This window comes from Alosa sapidissima, chromosome 9 (assembly GCF_018492685.1).
Source record: "Alosa sapidissima isolate fAloSap1 chromosome 9, fAloSap1.pri, whole genome shotgun sequence".
Lineage (NCBI taxonomy): Eukaryota > Metazoa > Chordata > Actinopteri > Clupeiformes > Clupeidae > Alosa > Alosa sapidissima.
The window spans coordinates 23,368,913-23,387,024 of NC_055965.1; the positions used below are offsets into that span (position 1 = coordinate 23,368,913).

Genomic DNA, 18,112 nt, shown 5'->3' on the forward strand with positions numbered 1-18,112 from the left:
ATTTCTCAGGGGCAGGATGGTGCCGGCCAGGAGTCATAACCCACGACTTTCTGGCTCCCGCTTGGAGTCTTTCTTAACCATTACATTAAGTTGACTGTTATTTTGCAATTTTTTTTTTTTTTATCCAACACAGACCTGTAAGAGCAGGTTCAGAAACCAAATCTAGGCCCACTGTACAACTGCTTCACCACAACCCTATCTGATATACTGCAGCTGTTATATTAAAGTGGCCATCAGTAGCTGGAAAACGGTATTTACGCTGATATGTCTTTATATTGTAATAAGCACTACAGTGGGACTAAATATGATTTCGTTTTTGTTCCAACCCACTGCTTCTAAAGGTAATGTTTGATATTGAACGTCTTTCCAAAAAGCCTCTGGAATGCTGTTTGGTGACACAGAATGCCCTCTGCTGGTCAAACATTTTCATGACATTGAAGTGGAAGGCTGTAACATGTCAAGTGACTCCCTCAGACAAGCAAACACATAAACAGACAGTACAATATTCCTAGCACTTCAAGGATCTTTTGATTTTGTTTTTGGGTTTGATAATGATTACTGAATATTTAAAATGAAAGTAGGAGGAGCTCAACAGTTTAAGGTTTGAAGGTAAGCCATTCCACAAGACAGCTGCCGAGTACAGGAAAGAGTACTTTCCCATACAGCTCAAACGGTGCAGCCTGTAATCTGTGGAACTCCCCCTGGTGAAATAGCTGAGCACATTACTAATTTTAGAAAAGTATTTACATAAGTACTTGGGTGCCAGATTATTTCTTATCTTATAAACTAAACACAGTTAAAGTCGGGAAAATCTCTCCTCCACTCTGAGCCACCTACAGTAAGACTGGTCAAGAAGAAGATGAGTTCTTGGATTTCTAGGAGTTTAAGGATCACTCTAATCATTTCATTTGACAGATCTGTAGCTTGTCTTTGAGGCCTTAAGTAATGCCAATGTACCAAGATGTACATTCATAGTCAAGCTGGCATTGAACAAGAGCATCGGCCATGATTTTCAATAGAATAGAGACATGACAGGTGCAGCACGATGAACAGAAAGGGATTTTTCATACCTTTCTTTACTGTAATAATGCCTTTCTTTTTTGACAAGAAAAATCATAGATTCAAAAAGAAATAACAATACGTAAACATATTAATTAAAATAACATCTGATCCAGTGGACTGAGAGAAGAGGTGTAACATGGAATGAAAATGCGGAAAAAAAAATATTGTAATTTTACCACTTTGTTGGGTTGATGGGGTCAGGTGTGGTTGAAAATGCCCCACCTCTGTGGGGAATGACAGAAAAGGTTTGTGAACCACTGAGATAGATAGGTAGATAGATAACTCCCCCTGGTGGAATAGCTGAGCACATTACTAATTTTAGGGGAAAAAAAACATAAATACTTGGGTTCCAGATATCCATATACATCCAATACCATAATTATATTTGCAAAAACAAAAGCTTTTCCCTTAGACGTGGGGGAGACAGGGGGAGAAGATCTGCACACTGTGTGGGTTCTAAATATATACTTTATTTATCTTAAAAAAAGGCAACGTTTTGATCTCACATGATCATCATCAGGACTCACACACCACTTCTCCTCAAAAAACAGTGAAGAGATAACACAGAGGGTGCTAGAACAAGAGAGGAAGTAGAAAGAGAGAACTGCACGACTCTATAAGTGTCAACGCGTCACTATCTGAAGTTCGCCTACAAAAAGGACCCAAAGCATCCATCTTTGCCCATATAAGGAGATCTGGTTCAAAGATGGTACCTGGATGTCTGTATATGGGCAAATATTGCAACCCTTTGCCCATATAAGGAGATCCGGATGTCCTTGAATGGGTAAAGATGGTACTTGGATGTCTTGATATGGGCAAACATTTTTATTTTTGTAGGTGAAAAGTAAAGACAGATGTGTGAGTCATGGGTGATGGGAGGACTAAAGGGGAAGAAGAAATAATTTCAGACAGCAAATAGACAGCGATCAAAATTAGAATTATTGTTGGCATCTGTTGACAGATATAAGGTTATGTCCAATTTCATCTGGAACATGGACCAATGCTCAACATGGAGCATTGGATGTTTGGATTGGATGGATGTTGCTGTTGGCGAACAGTGTGACACGAGTTAAGCTTTTATTAAGTTGGCAAACGTTTGAACTAGCCAACTAGCTCCGTTGGTGGGAAACACATCATAGCGCTGCCGCTGTCCTATTGCGTGCAGAGGGAATTTGAAAGACAACTGATTATCCCGCCCCTCGGACTGAGCACTGCGAACGGTGAGTGCCCAGACCCTACATTTTAATGTGGGTCTGGCTCGTCAGGCTAGCTTTTTGGTGAATCTTCTATGAAAGTATAAACTATAGACAACAAAACCCTTTCATGAGAGAGGGAGCTGAATCTTTATTAGTAATGGGCTATGGAAAGAGACATCCTGCCCCTATACAGAATTCAATGCCAGAGATATGAGCTGGGAGTTAAACCAAGGTCAACACCTATCTCCTGTCACTAGTGTGATGCTTTTAATAAAAAGCAATATAAAGACTACTACATTAGTCTTAAAGTGGTTTGATATATTGTATATTTCACTTGTCATCCTCAAGACATAGAATTTTAATACTGGAATTGGATTATTGTGTAATACTGCAGTAGGATTATAGCCGTAATACTGCGATAGGATTATTGTGTTGGTTAAATTTTAAATATAGATTTATTTGTGGTATTTTGTCATGTATTCAAAACCATGTCCTTCTGGAAGCCACTGAAATGAAGACAGTGGAAAAGAGTGACTCCTGCTGGACAAACATGGTCATAACATCAGTCTGGACACTGTGGCCCTTTATGGACCTCTGACCTGGGTCATTTCCCTGTTCCGACCCCTCTCTCTCTCCTACTCACTTCCTGTTTGTTTCTTCACTGTTATTATACAATAATGAATCACTTCTCTTCAATCTCTTCTCTCTTGAAATTAGAGAGGAGCTGTCCGGCGCTTCACTCTGGGGTCATGAATATGGGGCCTCATAAACATGGGGGTCATGAATATGCCCCCAGAGGGTAGCACTAGCTGCCTCATAATAGTATGAGCTAGTTCAAGGCACAGACATGCCAGAAACTTCATTTTTTATTGACAGTGCTATACAGTATGTGTATAGTATAGCCTATTAAATAGATGTTGGAATCAACCTACCAGCTAGTTCAGCTATATTGCGCTAGCAGATTTGTGTACTATGACAACGGTTACTAAGGAAAGGAAACGTATGCTTTTAACTATAGTTAGCTAGTACAGCTATAAATGTTTACTGAAATGAATGAAAAAGGACAAAATACAAGGATGTCAGTGAAAACAAATGTATTTCTATGGGCTTGACGTGCTGGAGATAGAACATGAATGCAAAACATGTTTCCAACAGTTTTCTCACTCTAGGCTCATGGCAATCGATTTGACAGAGAAAGTATCCCAGCCCACCACTTCAGCGGTGGTGTGGCAGGGTCACTCACAGCAGCAGGTGAACTTGAATAAGGACATGGGGATTAATTTATTTTGTAGTGTTAGCTAGTTATAATGTTAAAAGTAGACCTGGTAAATACTACTGGTCTTTTTTGAGATTTGAGTCATGCTATGTCACTGCTCATGACACCAATATTTTATTTATAAAGTTACAGAGGAACCCCGCCCAGGATATTGCTCAGATAGGGGAGATTCAGGGCTACAGATAAATTTGACATGGTGTTTTGACATAGTGTTTTTTGACTTAATGTTTTACTGCATATGCAACAGTAGGATTAGTGCATCATACAAAGTTAAAGTCAGGCGCGCATCATACATTATTTATTTATTTATTTGTTTGTTTGTTTGTTTGTTTTGTGGGGGGGAGATAGTACATCTCCTCTCTTCATTCTCTTCTCTCTTGAAAGTAGAGACTACTGTAGATGTCTGGCGCTTCACTCTGGGGTCATGGATATGGGGGCTCATGAATATGGGGCTCATGAATATGCCCCCAGAGAGTAAAACTGTAGCTGCCTAGTTGTTGGTAACTTTTTTTTATACCAACAATACTCACTGACCTCAAGACAAATCGCAGAATCAAGAATCAAGAATGGCAATGTTACTGTTTGCCTTTTACTAAAAGAATCAAGAATGGCAATGTTACAATGTGCTTTTTACTAAAAAAAACAAGAATGGCAATGTTACAATGTGCTTTTTACTAAAAGAAACAAGAATGGCAATGTCATAATTTGCTAAAAGAATAAAATTAACAAGAATGGAAATGTTACAATTTGCTAAAAGAATCAAGAATGACAATGTTACAATGTGCTTTTTACTAAAAGAAACAAGAATGGCAATGTTACAATTTGCTTTTTACTGAAAGAAAAAAAACAATGTGCACATTCACAACAAAGATATACCAAAACAATCACAGCATGAAACTGCAATAACTGCTTCCATCGAGTTCTACGTCATGTTTTTTGTTATTACAGACATCACTGTTACACATGTGTTACACATATGTAACCTGTGTGTGTGTGTGTGTGTGTGTGTGTGAGTGTCTGTGTGTGTGTGAGTATGTGTGTTAGAGCAGAGACTTTCTAATGAGGAGACACATTAAAATAAATCCTCCATGGAAATGCATTGCATGAGTTTGTAATGCCAATATGGCAGTTGTCTACACATATCCTGCCCCTTCCGCGGCAAAACACGCACATGCATTTCTGCCGAAATAGATGCCAGATAAGTGCCCAAAAAGTGTTACAATATGGCCACCGAGTGTAGGGGCTTGGCTAAAAGGACTTTCTTTAGAGTCTATTGTCTACATTCTACATAAACATGAAGAGTTTGGTAAACATCAGGCTGTCGTGTGTCCATCTGGAGACTTTGGTAGATGTTGGCCTGACCTTCCGGAGTAGCTGAGGCATTGGTGACCACGGCAGCATTAGTCTGAATAGTTTTCTTAATATGCTGAAAAGTCTCTACCTGGAGACTTTCGTAAATATTCTCCTGATCCTTTGGATTGGCTTCGGCATTGGCCACAACAGCAGCATTAACATAGTCTGAAAAAAAGTCAACACAGCTACTTTAGTATGGACACTTCTAAATCATAAGATTTTTTTCAAAATCAATAGTTTAAAGAGTAATTGTTTTGAGTGTTGCTATTTGATTCTCAATTGAAAGGTAAAAATGTATTGTTTGTGAGTTCCCTGCTGATGGCAGTTCAGTGTAATGATATATTGCCCACTGTCCAATTGTGAGGAGGGAGATATGTTTGCAAAATATTTCACATTATTTCAAACCAGATTTTTTAATTAATTCCTTAATTGTATTAGGTCACATTAAATGTAAATATGTGTGCTACTGGGACTCATATGAAATAACCATTAGTTCTCTAGTTTAATAATTCCATTAATTCCCTCAGTCTCCATCTCAAGCTGCAGTTTGGTGAGCATTCTGGCACATAGTTGCCGTGCAACACCCAGGTGGGTGTTACACATTGGTGGTGATTAGTGAGGTCCCTCCTTCACTATGAAATGATTTGAGTGCCTTGATAAAGCACATTACAAATGCAAGTTATTGTTGTTAAATAAATATAATTTTGTCACGGTAATTAATCCAGGGAATTAAAAATAAAAGCGAAAGAGAGAGAGAAACTACCTTTGGGGTTTGCGTCCTTCATCCGTCTCTGTGTGTGGAGTATGAGCAGGATAAGCACAAAGGAAAGAGCAGCCACCACACCAACGGTGATCAGCAGGCTACCTGCTCAGCAGAGATGTAGGAATCAGTGCAGCACAGCATGGAAACATCCTTATATAGTACTGAACACAAACACATACCAATGATCAGATTCAGATTTCAGAATATTCTGAAATCTGAATCGGATCATTGGTATGTGTTTGTATATATATATATATATATATATATATATATGGGATAATTGGGATAATTTTGGCTGCACGCTTAAGATTAAGACTAATTTTTTATCGCTGCAGACTAATTAAAAACTAAACTGAATTAGCCTACAGATTACAGGCCTGTGGAGTGTGTTAGTAACATGCCTGGAAATAACTTGCAAAGGAAACAGCAGCCACCACACCAACGGTGATCAGCACCACCACAAGTCTACCTGCTCAGCAGAGATGTAGGGATGTAGATCAGTGCAGCACAGCATGGAAACATCCTGCGTCGGGATTAGTGTGTGCTTCACTTAAGTGTGTGTTTCACTAATTCACAGATTGGGATAAAAAGACCAAATTTCCCTCACCGGATCAAAAGAGTTTATATACTATACTTATACTTATATACTAAAGCATTCCATTTGCGGAGTTTACAAATCATTTTAGAACACTGATCTAATTTTTTGAATGTACGCATGGCTATCACCTCCGGTGTAGTCATTTCCATTGATCACAGTGGATCAGGTGTATAGCCCGTCTGTGAAGGTAAATAAACTGTTGATTTCAGTGTACATCAGGTTTTATTTTTGTATTTTTTTTTTAAGAGTTACCTGTACTTTTGACATGGAGTTCTGCCTGCTGGGTTGGTAGTGGACTGGAATATGTTGTTGGCGTTAATACAGCTGCTAACGCTGTTGTTGTTAATGGTCCTGCAGTTGGTGATGCTTGATGGCTGCTGCTGGTTGGCACTGTTGATGGAACTGGGGTAAGGTCATGCAAGGTCATGCAAACTACATAACTACAAGTTAACTTCCACTCCACACCTGCATTGGCTGGTGTGACACAGTGCATTACTATTACTGGATTTAAGAGGGATTTTACAGAACATACCCATACAGTATGATACACATAGCAATACTTCCGAATTGTACCTAACATTGTGCAGAATTCAAAATTGTTATATTTTTTAGATATAACTGCATGTCAGAACTACAAAAATTGCCCTAGACTGCCTGGGGTTAAATATATATTATTGAAATTCTATATACACAGCAAATTCTGGTCTTTGGAATAAACTCTCTGGGAGTTTATATCAACTACATTTAAGTGTACATGTGAGACCATCGAATGTACTCCAGGGAAAAGTTAAAGTAACTCTTTTCCGGGAGTTGATTTTAAACTCTTTTCTGGAATTAAAACTGAACACTTGTGGGAGTTAAAATTCTAATCCCAGTTGGGGTAAAATACAACTCTCACCTGGAGTTAATTTTAATGTGAACTCTTTCATGTGTTAACAGTTAACACTAAAAATATGTTTTATTTAACACTTTTCAGAGTTAATCATTAAAAACACAAATAATATTTTAGTTTAAAATTACTACAGAAAACATTTATTACCACACATATTTATTTTTAATTCATGTTTGACCTTTTGAATGACAATCTGTTTATATATATATATATATATATATATATATATATATATTATATATATTCTTTTTATCCCGTGAGGGAAATTTGGTCTCTGCATTTATCCCAATCCGTGAATTAGTGAAACACACTCAGCACACAGTGTACACACAGTGAGGTGAAGCACACACTAATCCCGGCGCAGTGAGCTGCCTGCAACAACAGCGGCGCTCGGGGAGCAGTGAGGGTTAGGTGCCTTGCTCAAGGGCACTTCAGCCGTGCCTACTGGTCGGGGTTCGAACCGGCAACCCTCCGGTTACAAGTCCAAAGTGCTAACCAGTAGGCCACGGTTACAGCCAACCAACCAAACATATTGTGTTTAGTGCGGCCCCAATTTCATATTTAAAACAAACTGCTTTAACAGCAGCTAAACAATTGACAAGCAGTTGGATATTTCAAAAATCATGTCAGTACCACATCTCTGTAGTGCAAAGAGTGCAAACATTGTATAAAAGCATTGCTGACAAGATAATGAAGAACTTTTCAGTAATGCAGTAATGTATTAACATGACGTAGAGCAGGGGTCCCCAACCTTTTATGTGCCATGGACCGGTTTGATTCCCTTTTTTTTTTCACGGACCGGTGGGGAGGTAGTGGGTTGGAGGTTCGATGTTCCATATGTGTTGTGCATGCATTACTTGAAAAGAACTAGCTCCAGTTATGTATGAACAGTGAAGGTAACAAACTCTAAAAATGTGAAAAACATGAACTTGAAGAAGTAAAAATTTAACAATAGGCCTATGAACTATGAAAATTTAACAACTTGAAGCTACATCTATCAAGTGTGAACATGCTTAACAAAATATGGGAACAAAACATGGGAACTAAATGGGAACGTGCATTATGAATATAATCAGTGGGAGCCCTGTGCTTGTTTCCCTGCAACAAGAAGGTTCAATCTGGAGGTGATGGAAGACAGTGACACCCACAGTGTGTTTGAAATGTCCAGTCGATTGCACAATTTGGTCTTAGTTGCAGTCATTGCAGAAAACCCGGTCTCGCATAGATACGTGGTGGAAAATGGTAGCAACGTTTTCAGCGCTTTTACGGCTATCTCGGGATATTCTGCTTTGGTTTTGATCCAAAAACCCGCCAGAGAGGTTTCCTCATACGCACTCTTAAGACTACCGTCATTTGCAATTTCGATCAACTGCTCTTCCTCCTGCGCTGACAAGGTAGGACTATTCTGGATATTGACAAATGGGTTGCGGACCCACTCATTGGTTTGCCGTGGATCTTTGGAGGATGGGAAGTAGCCTAACGCTCAAACTCATTTGAAAGCGCAACAAGGTGATCGCGCACCAGCTGCGAGAGAAAGGGCCCTGCCTCAGTCTCTCCCAAAACCCCCACTACTGTTTGGAACATATCAAATACACCCCGTTCCCATTCGTCCCCACAAATCAAGCTTGGCTTTAAATACAGTGACTTTATCTGACAGTTTAAAGACAGTCGTCATTCTCCCCTGGAGTGACAGGTTGAGGTCATTAAGCAACCCGAATATGCCACACAGGTAAGCGAGTTTTGACACCCAGTCCTCATCACTAAAATGTGCAGCTAACGGTGACTTTTTTTCTGTAAGAAATCTCTGCAGCGGCTCTCGCAACTCAAACACTCTGGCCAGTTGCTTGTTTTTTTGTTGCTCATTATAGCAGTTTAGCTAACTTCGTGTGACACTACCGTTCGCCAAGAACTGATCAAGTGAAGTGAGCTGACCTGAGGCTGCGCAGCGCTGAAGGCAATATGTAAAAGTGTTGAAGGCGGGACAGACAGACGTAAGAAAATAGACCTTGCAAAATGCAAACATGCGTGCAATCAAACAACTGCATATAGGCCTATGCCATGTAAAAACGTGACATTATTGCGAATTAAATTTAGTTTAGTTTGCATGCATTTTTTTTAAAACTCATGTCGTAGGCTACGGCCCGGTTAGGAATGTCCCACGGCCTGGTACCGGTGGTTGGGGACCGCTGACGTAGAGTTTAAACCTGTAATTTAAGTGCATAAACATGTACATAAAAACAAGGGTGAATTCCATATAGCTTATATTAAGTCAGCAATGTTGATACATTAAAAGATAAAACCCTCTGACACAACATACAACATACAATCACACCCATAGGACATTCGAGCATCAAAAGATTTGAAATGTCTTAATCTATCCGTTTCTAGAACCAGTATCTTTCTTGGGATGTTTTCACTTAAAATACAAAACAACAATTAACGACAAAATTAAGACATTAATTAAGCTGGGCTTTGAAGAAAGGCCAACAAGAACAAAGTATGGAAGTTAAAAGATTAAATTTTTTGCGCGGGTGCTGTCTATGACCGGTTGAATCATTTGAGAACCAGCATCGCTTTGAGGACTGCTTAGACTGCTTGAGAGGGACAACGTATCTGAAAGACTTGGGAGGAAGACCCTTCGCCATCTAGCTGCAGTAGTGTAAAATCTGAGGACCACAAATAACAACATTAGGTTACAGGGCACATACAATCATAAATTAACAAACACAAAACTGCCATATACAGTAGGGTGCCAAGGAAGATCAAGAACTAGCATGTTTTCATTCCAAAAGATCTCGACACCAAAGAACACCAAGGTTTAGTTTACTTGCAGTAAATCACAACTTGCCCCATTAGATGAGAGAGCCATTTTGTATTTCATAATAAAGATTTACTATAAGCCTGCCTACCACAAGGTGTAAGTGTCACAAATTCCATCAGGTTGGAGTAGTCTGCAAACTCTATTGGGTGTGAGTAGTCAGCTATGTTCTCGGATGATTCTGCAAGTGGGACAACTGAAATGCACATGATAAAGGAGAGTTACAATACATTTTTTGATTGCTAACCCTATGCCAAAAACAAACAAACTAGGAAATGTTCAATCCCCTTACCATCATCAGTAGAGATGACAAAACACATTGCTTCTGTTGCAGGTTCTGGAAAGACATCCTCATCTGCCCTGCTCACCTGCGACTTTTAGCACTTTATCTTCTGGTATGAGAAACTTCTGCATCACTGAAACACAACATTCAACACGTTATTAAATTATTATTTCCCCTTCAATGGCATCAGAAAACACATACTGTAGGTACATCACCTACCTGCATTGATAAAATCTGAGAAGCTGACCTCTTCCAGTTTCACATATTTCTTTGTCCTTCCATGTTATACCTTCAACAACATCTTGACCACTGGAGGGAGAAATCATAATTTTACCAGTAAAGTATGCATTTAATGCAACATGTGGACTGTCACTCTAACAAAAGAGTCTTTGTAGTAGCTTTTATTCAATCTATAGCATGTTTAGCATAATATTCAGTGGTCAGTCATGTCTTTACAATGAAAATGACTGACAGACAGCCTTTAAGCTTATAAAAGAGTTACCGTCAAACTCAATCTAACACGTTCACTGACATCCAGACTCAGTTTCACGCAGTGACAGATAACATCACAACACGTGACAGTAAAGAACAGTTTCAAACAACACTTAAGTTACTGCTTGTTAGCTACTGTAGGGGAAAGTTAAGTTTAGCAACTAAGGCGACTGTGTTTCCGCCATTTACGTTATATCAGCCTCTCATGTGAGACAGACAGTAGCAGTGCAAGCTGTCCGACTGTTCACTTAAGCAAAATTGTAGATAAATAAAGCTTAACTTACCGTGTCGTAATTCCCTCACAGGTCCCCTCCTCGCGTCTGTAATGGTCCAGCCGTGCCGGGTCAACTAAGGAAACAACAACATTACTGTTCAGTATACGTTGATAAGACAAGAAACAGCGTAGGCTAATGTGAACTTAAATACACAAAGAAATAACAGTAATGACGATTATGATGTTAATTCCATGCGTGATGTGCAAACGCATGGTAGGCTATGACAAGTTTGGGGCTATCTGGGGCTACAGTGTAACTAAAAAAAAAGTTTGGAGCTAACTTCAGCAGCTAGCTAGCTAGTGAGGTTGGCCTTGCAATCAGTCTTCGACAAAACATAAAAATGTGCCGTTATATACGGATAGAAGTATAATATAACGTTAGTTTGAGGAGTAAAATGGCACTTTTACCTGCCTCAAGAGTCCCGAAAGGTTTGGGGCAAACTACAGCAGCTAGCTGCTAGCAAGTTTGGCTATCACAGTCTGACAAAATGTAATGTACCATTATTATACGTCCTATTATCGTCCTCCACAGCCTAATATAACATTAGAAGTAAAAGTATAGTAAAGTAAGTATAGGAACAGTAGAAGTAAGAAGTAAAATCACACTTTACCTGGCTCAAGAGTCATGATGAAGTCCAAGTGAAAACTGCTGAGCAGAGCGCTGCGGCAAAGCTGTTAACTAAGATGTAGTGTTGAATCAGGCTCCTCAACACCCAATAAATGAACACCGAAATATTACCACCAAAGAGTTACCCTGAACACAAGCTGTAGTTAAATGTAGAGAATAAACTCCCAAAATCTAACACTTTAACACTTTTTTGTTTAACTCAAGATTTTTGAACTCCAGAAATTTGCTGTGTATCTTTAACTTTATTTTTTATTTATTTTTTTACCTGAAATGTCAATTTCTACTTTATGATAGATGCTCGTGTAGCGGGAAAATTTTAATCCACACCAATAAGTTCCAGCATCACTTCTGTCCAAGTTCTCGATGGTGACCTTGAAGTATTTCTCCCGCTCTCCATAAGTAAGAGAGTATTTCTTGTTGTTGTCATTCAGGTACAACTTAGTGCAGGTCGACGTGCTGTCTCCCTTACAGAGAAACTTGTCACTGCTAGCAGGATCTTTTATTTCGCAGGTGATGTCAACACTGCCACCAACAGCATGAGTCAAAATCAGGCTTTCACCTGAAGAGGGCGCTAAAGGTCAAACACAAGTTAGCACCAAAACAGTTAAAGCAACACCAAAGCACTTTTCCTCTGTCGCACGCATGCTATTTGTTTATCCATCACTGGCTCTGCAAATAACATGTCCACAGACAAGGTAGAGTATGTTGCATGATTTTATGAAAGTATGATGAATTGCGACATCAGAATCACGTCAAATTTGTAGTTTCTTATGTTTCATTCCATCGAACTACAGATCCACTACCCGATCTGGCAAACTTACATAGTGGTTATAGCCGATAGAGGGTCGCAAAGCGAATGCAGAAGTGCCGTTCACCCTGTTGCGAATTGATGAACCGCTGAAACTATTTTGGAAACATTATTTTAAGGTACAAAAAACTCTTTGGTGTTGCTTTAAGACCATTATAGGAACACTAAACATTAAAGGTGCCATGTGTAATATCTGCCAAAAAATCAATTCATACTCCACATTCCATAAAAGATGGGGGCAGTATACCTCCAGAAAGTGAGTTGGTCTACCCTAGAGTAACAACCGAGAATCGTGTATTGCAGTTTGGCTGGCGGTTATGTTGCCCGCATACCGCCTCCCATGGCCGAAACTGGTATTATGACACCTGTCGGGCTGTGGCTAGTAATTTAGCATGCTAATTCTGGTTGATATCTCTGCAGCACTATACCTTGGCATTTTTTTAATGACATCATCGCCCTTATTTCTTCTCATTCGTTTGATGCGTGTAGCTCATTTTTTGGATATTTTTACCTCAATTCTTACACATGGCACCTTTAAAACATTTCACAAAACAAAGAGGTTAATTTACAATTATTCATTTAACAGACACTTTCCATTCAAAGTGAGTTATATTTGTGTGTTACATTACAAGGGACTACACTGTCCCTGGAGCAACTTATTATAGTTTTGGTAACACTTTATTTTAATGTGTCGCTGTTACAGTGTACCTACCTAATTAGGTACAGTGGTACAACCTGTGTAACAACATGTACTATCAGGTACTATCATTGTACTTGCATTATGTATTTGTGGGTACCTACATATAGTTGTTACATTGTAATACTGAGTGCTTTTACAAAACTTTGCCAATTTGCCTACATTTTCATCAGAGGCAAAGAGCTGTTCTCAATGTCTCGTTTTAAATGTCAGGGCCCTCGGAAGTCTACCTATGAAGTGTGGAGATGCATTGAGCCTCGTAAATGGTGTAAAACAGTGATTTATTTGCATGGCTAGCCCGATGCCGAAGCACCACCATTGAAAAAGCTGTTGGTAACATTGGCTAACTAGCGCCAGATTTTGGAGTGCAGGGGACAAGCCAAGATGGGCTATGACACATACGTTCACACTCGGTATCATGTTTCAACACACTTAGGTCAATATCACACCGGAATTCTCCTTTAAGCGCCTTGCTTGTGGGCACAACGGTGGAAGCCTTCTTAACCACTACACTGTCAAGCAACACTAGATACACACCTTCTGAGCAAAAGAAAACACGTGATACTGACTGTAATGGCTAAAAGACAACACTTACTACTGATAAAGACTACCTTTAATGCTGACCGTAATGGCCAAAACACAATAAACTAATACAGATTAAAGTGTCTATACCTGAGAATAAGCAGAGGAAGAGAATGGCAATCATCCCATCCATTTTCGTTCCAGCAGGACCCGTGGACTTAACCAGGCACTCGTCTACCCAGCTCAGGGCTGTTAGGAGACTATAGACTACTTTTTCAGGCACTGGGAGAGCTCAGTGCGTGCTATGCACGCCTCCAATTGTGATTGTGCAATTTCCTCTTTGTAGGTCAATTTCGATCAGTCAAAGTCAAAGTCAAAGTCAGCTTTATTGTCAATTTCTTCACATGTTCCAGACATACAAAGAGATCGAAATTACGTTTATCTCTATCCCACGGTGAAGACAAGACATATTTTACCAATTTAAGTCCACAGACAAACATAACATTCAAGTAAACAAAAAAGTAAGTAAATAAGAGGGCACATATAATAATGAAAAAAATAAGAGCAGCAAAATTTGGTTTAAATTGTGCATAGACAGTCAATAAAATACTAGTGCAAAGTCAGGCCAATAAAAGGCTTGGGTAGTTCTGTTTGACCTAAGTAAGAAAGAAAGTGACATAGTGGTGCAAGTTATGTAAGAGCAGCAGAAGTGTTGTGTTTTCAGGACAACAACAACAAGTTGTAAAGTGTACAAGTGTGCAAGTGTGCAAGTGGAGTAGTGCACGCGGCCATTGTGGGTCCAATGTCCAGGATGTTATGTAGCTGAGGGTGGAGGGGGGAGAGGAGGGAGAGAGTTCAGCATCCTTACAGCTTGGTGTATGAAGCTGTTGGTGAGTCTGGTAGTGCGGGAGCGCAGGCTTCTGTACCTCTTCCCAGAGGGCAGTAGATCGAACAGATTGTGAGCGGGGTCACAATCTGTTCGATCTACTGCCCTCTGGGAAGAGGTACAGAAGCCTGCGCTCCCGCACTACCAGACTCACCAACAGCTTCATACATTTTATCAGAATGACAAAGGTGTGAGATATGAAGGAAAGTGCCTAGATAGCACAAAGATGTTATATTAACAAACTGTTTGTATAGGATTGGCATAAGTATATAAAAAAATGTTTGGCATTATTTTCAACTTGCTGAGTTAAACAGTAACACAATCGATGACCTATCTATTGTGGTCTCTGTCTCAGTGCTTATGCCATTTCCTCTGGCTATTTATGGTCATGACAACTCCAGGCGTGTAGGAGGGAAGCAACCTCCACATGTTGGAGGGAAACAGAATGCAGAGGGGTTAGAACATGAGTTCCGTTGCTCCATGATGCATGTCACAAATGTTTGGTAACTGTGGAAACAAACGTTATGCTCCCATCTTCCTGTTGCTACAAACAAACGGTCCCTATCTGTTCAACAGTTCTGGTCTTATTAAATTGTTTAGGCTTTCTCTTCTGCCAAAAATACGAATTGCATCGGACCATAATACAAAAAAAACTGAGGTATTTACAGGTACAGGGTATTAGACATAAACCATTGAAGGTAGTATGATATAAAAGAGCTGTGATGAGGAAGAGCCGCGGGGCTTGAAACATCACAATAAATCAATCAATCAATCAATAAATAAATAAATAAATAATAAAACTTAGACGGGCTCCCTGGTGTGTGGATCCTCTCTTTGATATGAAACACACTTCAAATCCACTTCTGCCAGGCACGTGACGGAGGGAGTTTGGGTTGCTGTGAAGTCCCTAACCAATAGTGTGAGTAAAAGAAAGTATACTCCAATTATATTTGAGTGTTACTGGTCAGCACACACACACACACACACACACACACACACACACACACAAAACGAACGAAGTGCCCTTGAGCAAGGCACCTAACCCCTCACTTGGCTTGACATAGAAATAGTTAATGGAAATTGTGTATGTGCAATTTTAAATCAGAAATAGTTTTACTAAGACCATCTTGTTTTTTACCGACAAGTAGCCTACTCGCGGACCCATTATGACAATCAATCTGCACCGCCTGACCGGCAAAAAATAATAATAAATAAAATAGGCTATTTGTCTTGAACCCGAACCCGATTTAACGCAGCAGCCAATCCGCCCAATCATTCAATGTTATGGAAATGGGTTAATTAAACATGTATCGGCAAACATGAAAATGCAGTCACTTCAGCAAGAGTTAGCATAACGAGAGTTGGTTGCTGCAGGCATGTGTCTACTGTACACACACGCACACACACAGTAAAATTCAACCCAACCTCCCCGAGCACCGCTGTTGTTGCAGGCAGCTCACTGCACCGGGATTAGTGTGTGCTTCCCCTCACTGCTTCACTGTGTGCTGAGTGTGTTTCACTAATTCACGGATTGGGACAAATACAGAGACCAAATTTCCCTCACGGGATCAAAAGAGTATATATACTTATACCTAAAATGTACATTTTAAATCCACATATATGTGTAAATGAATAAGGGGCTCTTTTTTGACAAGGCTCAATCTTTTATTTCCATTTTGTGAAAAAAGAGTACCCCTTACACACACGCACACACTTTTAATCTCTCTCTCTCTTTCTGCCCCCCCCCCCTCACACACACAGACACACACACACACACACAGACACACACACACACACACACACACATACACACACACACACATACACACACACACACAGACACACACACACACACACAGACACACACACAGACACACACACAGACACAGACACACACACACACACACACAGACACACAAACACACACACACACACACACACATTTACAGATCAGCCATGCTGGGTCATCTGGCCTTAAAGGCAGAGTCTGTGCTTCTAAGTCAACTACTCATGCTATTCATACTATACACAGTCCTAGCTCTGGCTTGGGTTGAGTCCCAAACAATTCCAGCTAGTCAACACAGTGAGTCAATATTTGAGGAATGGTTGTAATTTGACTGGCTGTTTTGCAATTTACCAGAAACTTAAACGAGGTCATTCCATAGTATAGCCAATGGGATGTTAAACTGTGTTTTCACCCAATGTAGCAGCATTTGTAAATAGCTAAATCTGCAGTTTTTGCACTGATGTCTGACGGCTGTGTGTGGGTGGGTAGAAAAACGACTGATGCAGATTCTATTAATAGGTATATACACACCCATTTCGGGCAGTGCTACATCTAGTAAGTGCGACAAGATCACAGTTTCACTTCCACAAATATTAAATGTGCCATGTGTAAGAATTGAGGTAAAAATATCCAAAAAATGAGCTACACGCATCAAACGAATGAGAAGAAATAAGGGCGATGATGTCATTAAAAAAATGGCAAGGTGTAGTGCTGCAGAGATATCAACCAGAATTAGCATGCTAAATTACTAGCCACAGCCCGACAGGTGTCATAATACCAGTTTCGGCCATGGGAGGCGGTATGTGGGCAACATAACCGCCAGCCAAACTGCAATACACGATTCTCGGTTGTTACTCTAGGGTAGACCAACTCACTTTCTGGAGGTATACTGCCCCCATCTTTTATGGAATGTGGAGTATGAATTGATTTTTTGGCAGATATTACACATGGCACCTTTAAAGTGTGGTCAAGGGTAACTGGTGGGTGAGGAGGTTAGAAGAGATACAAAAAGATAAAAATCTCAACACATCTGTGGCCACCCCTTTCAGGTTTCTGGCGGTTTTCAGAACAGCAGTTGTCGCAAGGTCATATTTTCACATACAAATGAGGTTTTTGTCAGGTTTTTCACTGGAAGTTTGCCATTATTGGCTAAGTGTGGGTGGCAAATCACTGGCGAACACATTTGCCACTAGTGGCAAACTTCTCATTGTTGCCAGAACGTTGCTGGAAGTTTGCGGGGGGAAATTAAGGAGGTTATAGTTTCACGGTGTCGTACTCCTGTGCGGGCCGGATGCTATACTGTATACCATGGACATGTTTTGGGGCGCCACCCAAAATGAGGTGGCGGGCCGTATCCGACCCATGGGCCGTAGTTTGGGGACCACTGCTATAATACATGTTTATCAGACGAGCTTACAAACTGGGGTCTTTGCCCACTCTTTCTCTTTTATTTTCCAAGTAAATGTTTTTACAGATTCCCAACTCAAGTGAGTAACCTCTTTTTTTATTATCTATTATGACTGCATTTAAGATTGGTCACTTGAGACAAATAAATGTATTTATTTATTTGTTTTACACTAAGTATAATGCATTAAAGGCACAATAGCAAAGCAATCACAAAGCTTCAACCTTATAAGTTCAACCTTATTTCCTGTGTAAGATAACACAGTCAAATCTGAGTAAAATGTTACTATAAAGGGTAGCCACTCATGTTCTATTGTCAAAGATTATGTGAAACTTAAACTTATTTTAGTACTGGAAGCAAATAATATCAGGAA

The 18,112-nt window shown here is 39.9% G+C and overlaps 1 protein-coding gene and 1 long non-coding RNA gene across 3 annotated transcripts in view; both read right to left on the reverse strand.

Moving 5' to 3' along the window:
• Positions 1-13,906, reverse strand: part of LOC121719540 (CMRF35-like molecule 8) — a 37,016-nt gene extending 23,110 nt beyond the window's left edge. Inside the window, exons 1-5 of the mRNA XM_042105270.1 lie at positions 13,813-13,906; positions 11,901-12,206; positions 6,501-6,638; positions 5,651-5,752; positions 4,897-5,052 (exon numbers count right to left, since the gene is read on the reverse strand). Coding sequence (XP_041961204.1) covers positions 4,897-5,052; positions 5,651-5,752; positions 6,501-6,638; positions 11,901-12,206; positions 13,813-13,855 — 745 coding nt within the window. The 5' untranslated portion in view covers positions 13,856-13,906. The remainder of the gene's footprint in view (positions 1-4,896; positions 5,053-5,650; positions 5,753-6,500; positions 6,639-11,900; positions 12,207-13,812) is intronic.
• LOC121719694 lies at positions 9,332-11,209 on the reverse strand. Of its 2 annotated transcripts, XR_006034305.1 has the most exons (5): positions 11,018-11,209; positions 10,461-10,550; positions 10,251-10,374; positions 10,050-10,154; positions 9,332-9,806 (listed from the first exon to the last, which is right to left on the reverse strand). It is a non-coding gene; the product is annotated as an uncharacterized LOC121719694 (long non-coding RNA). The 2 variants fall into 2 exon arrangements; XR_006034304.1 differs by having other exon boundaries at positions 9,332-10,154.
• Positions 13,907-18,112: the final 4,206 nt, after the last annotated feature.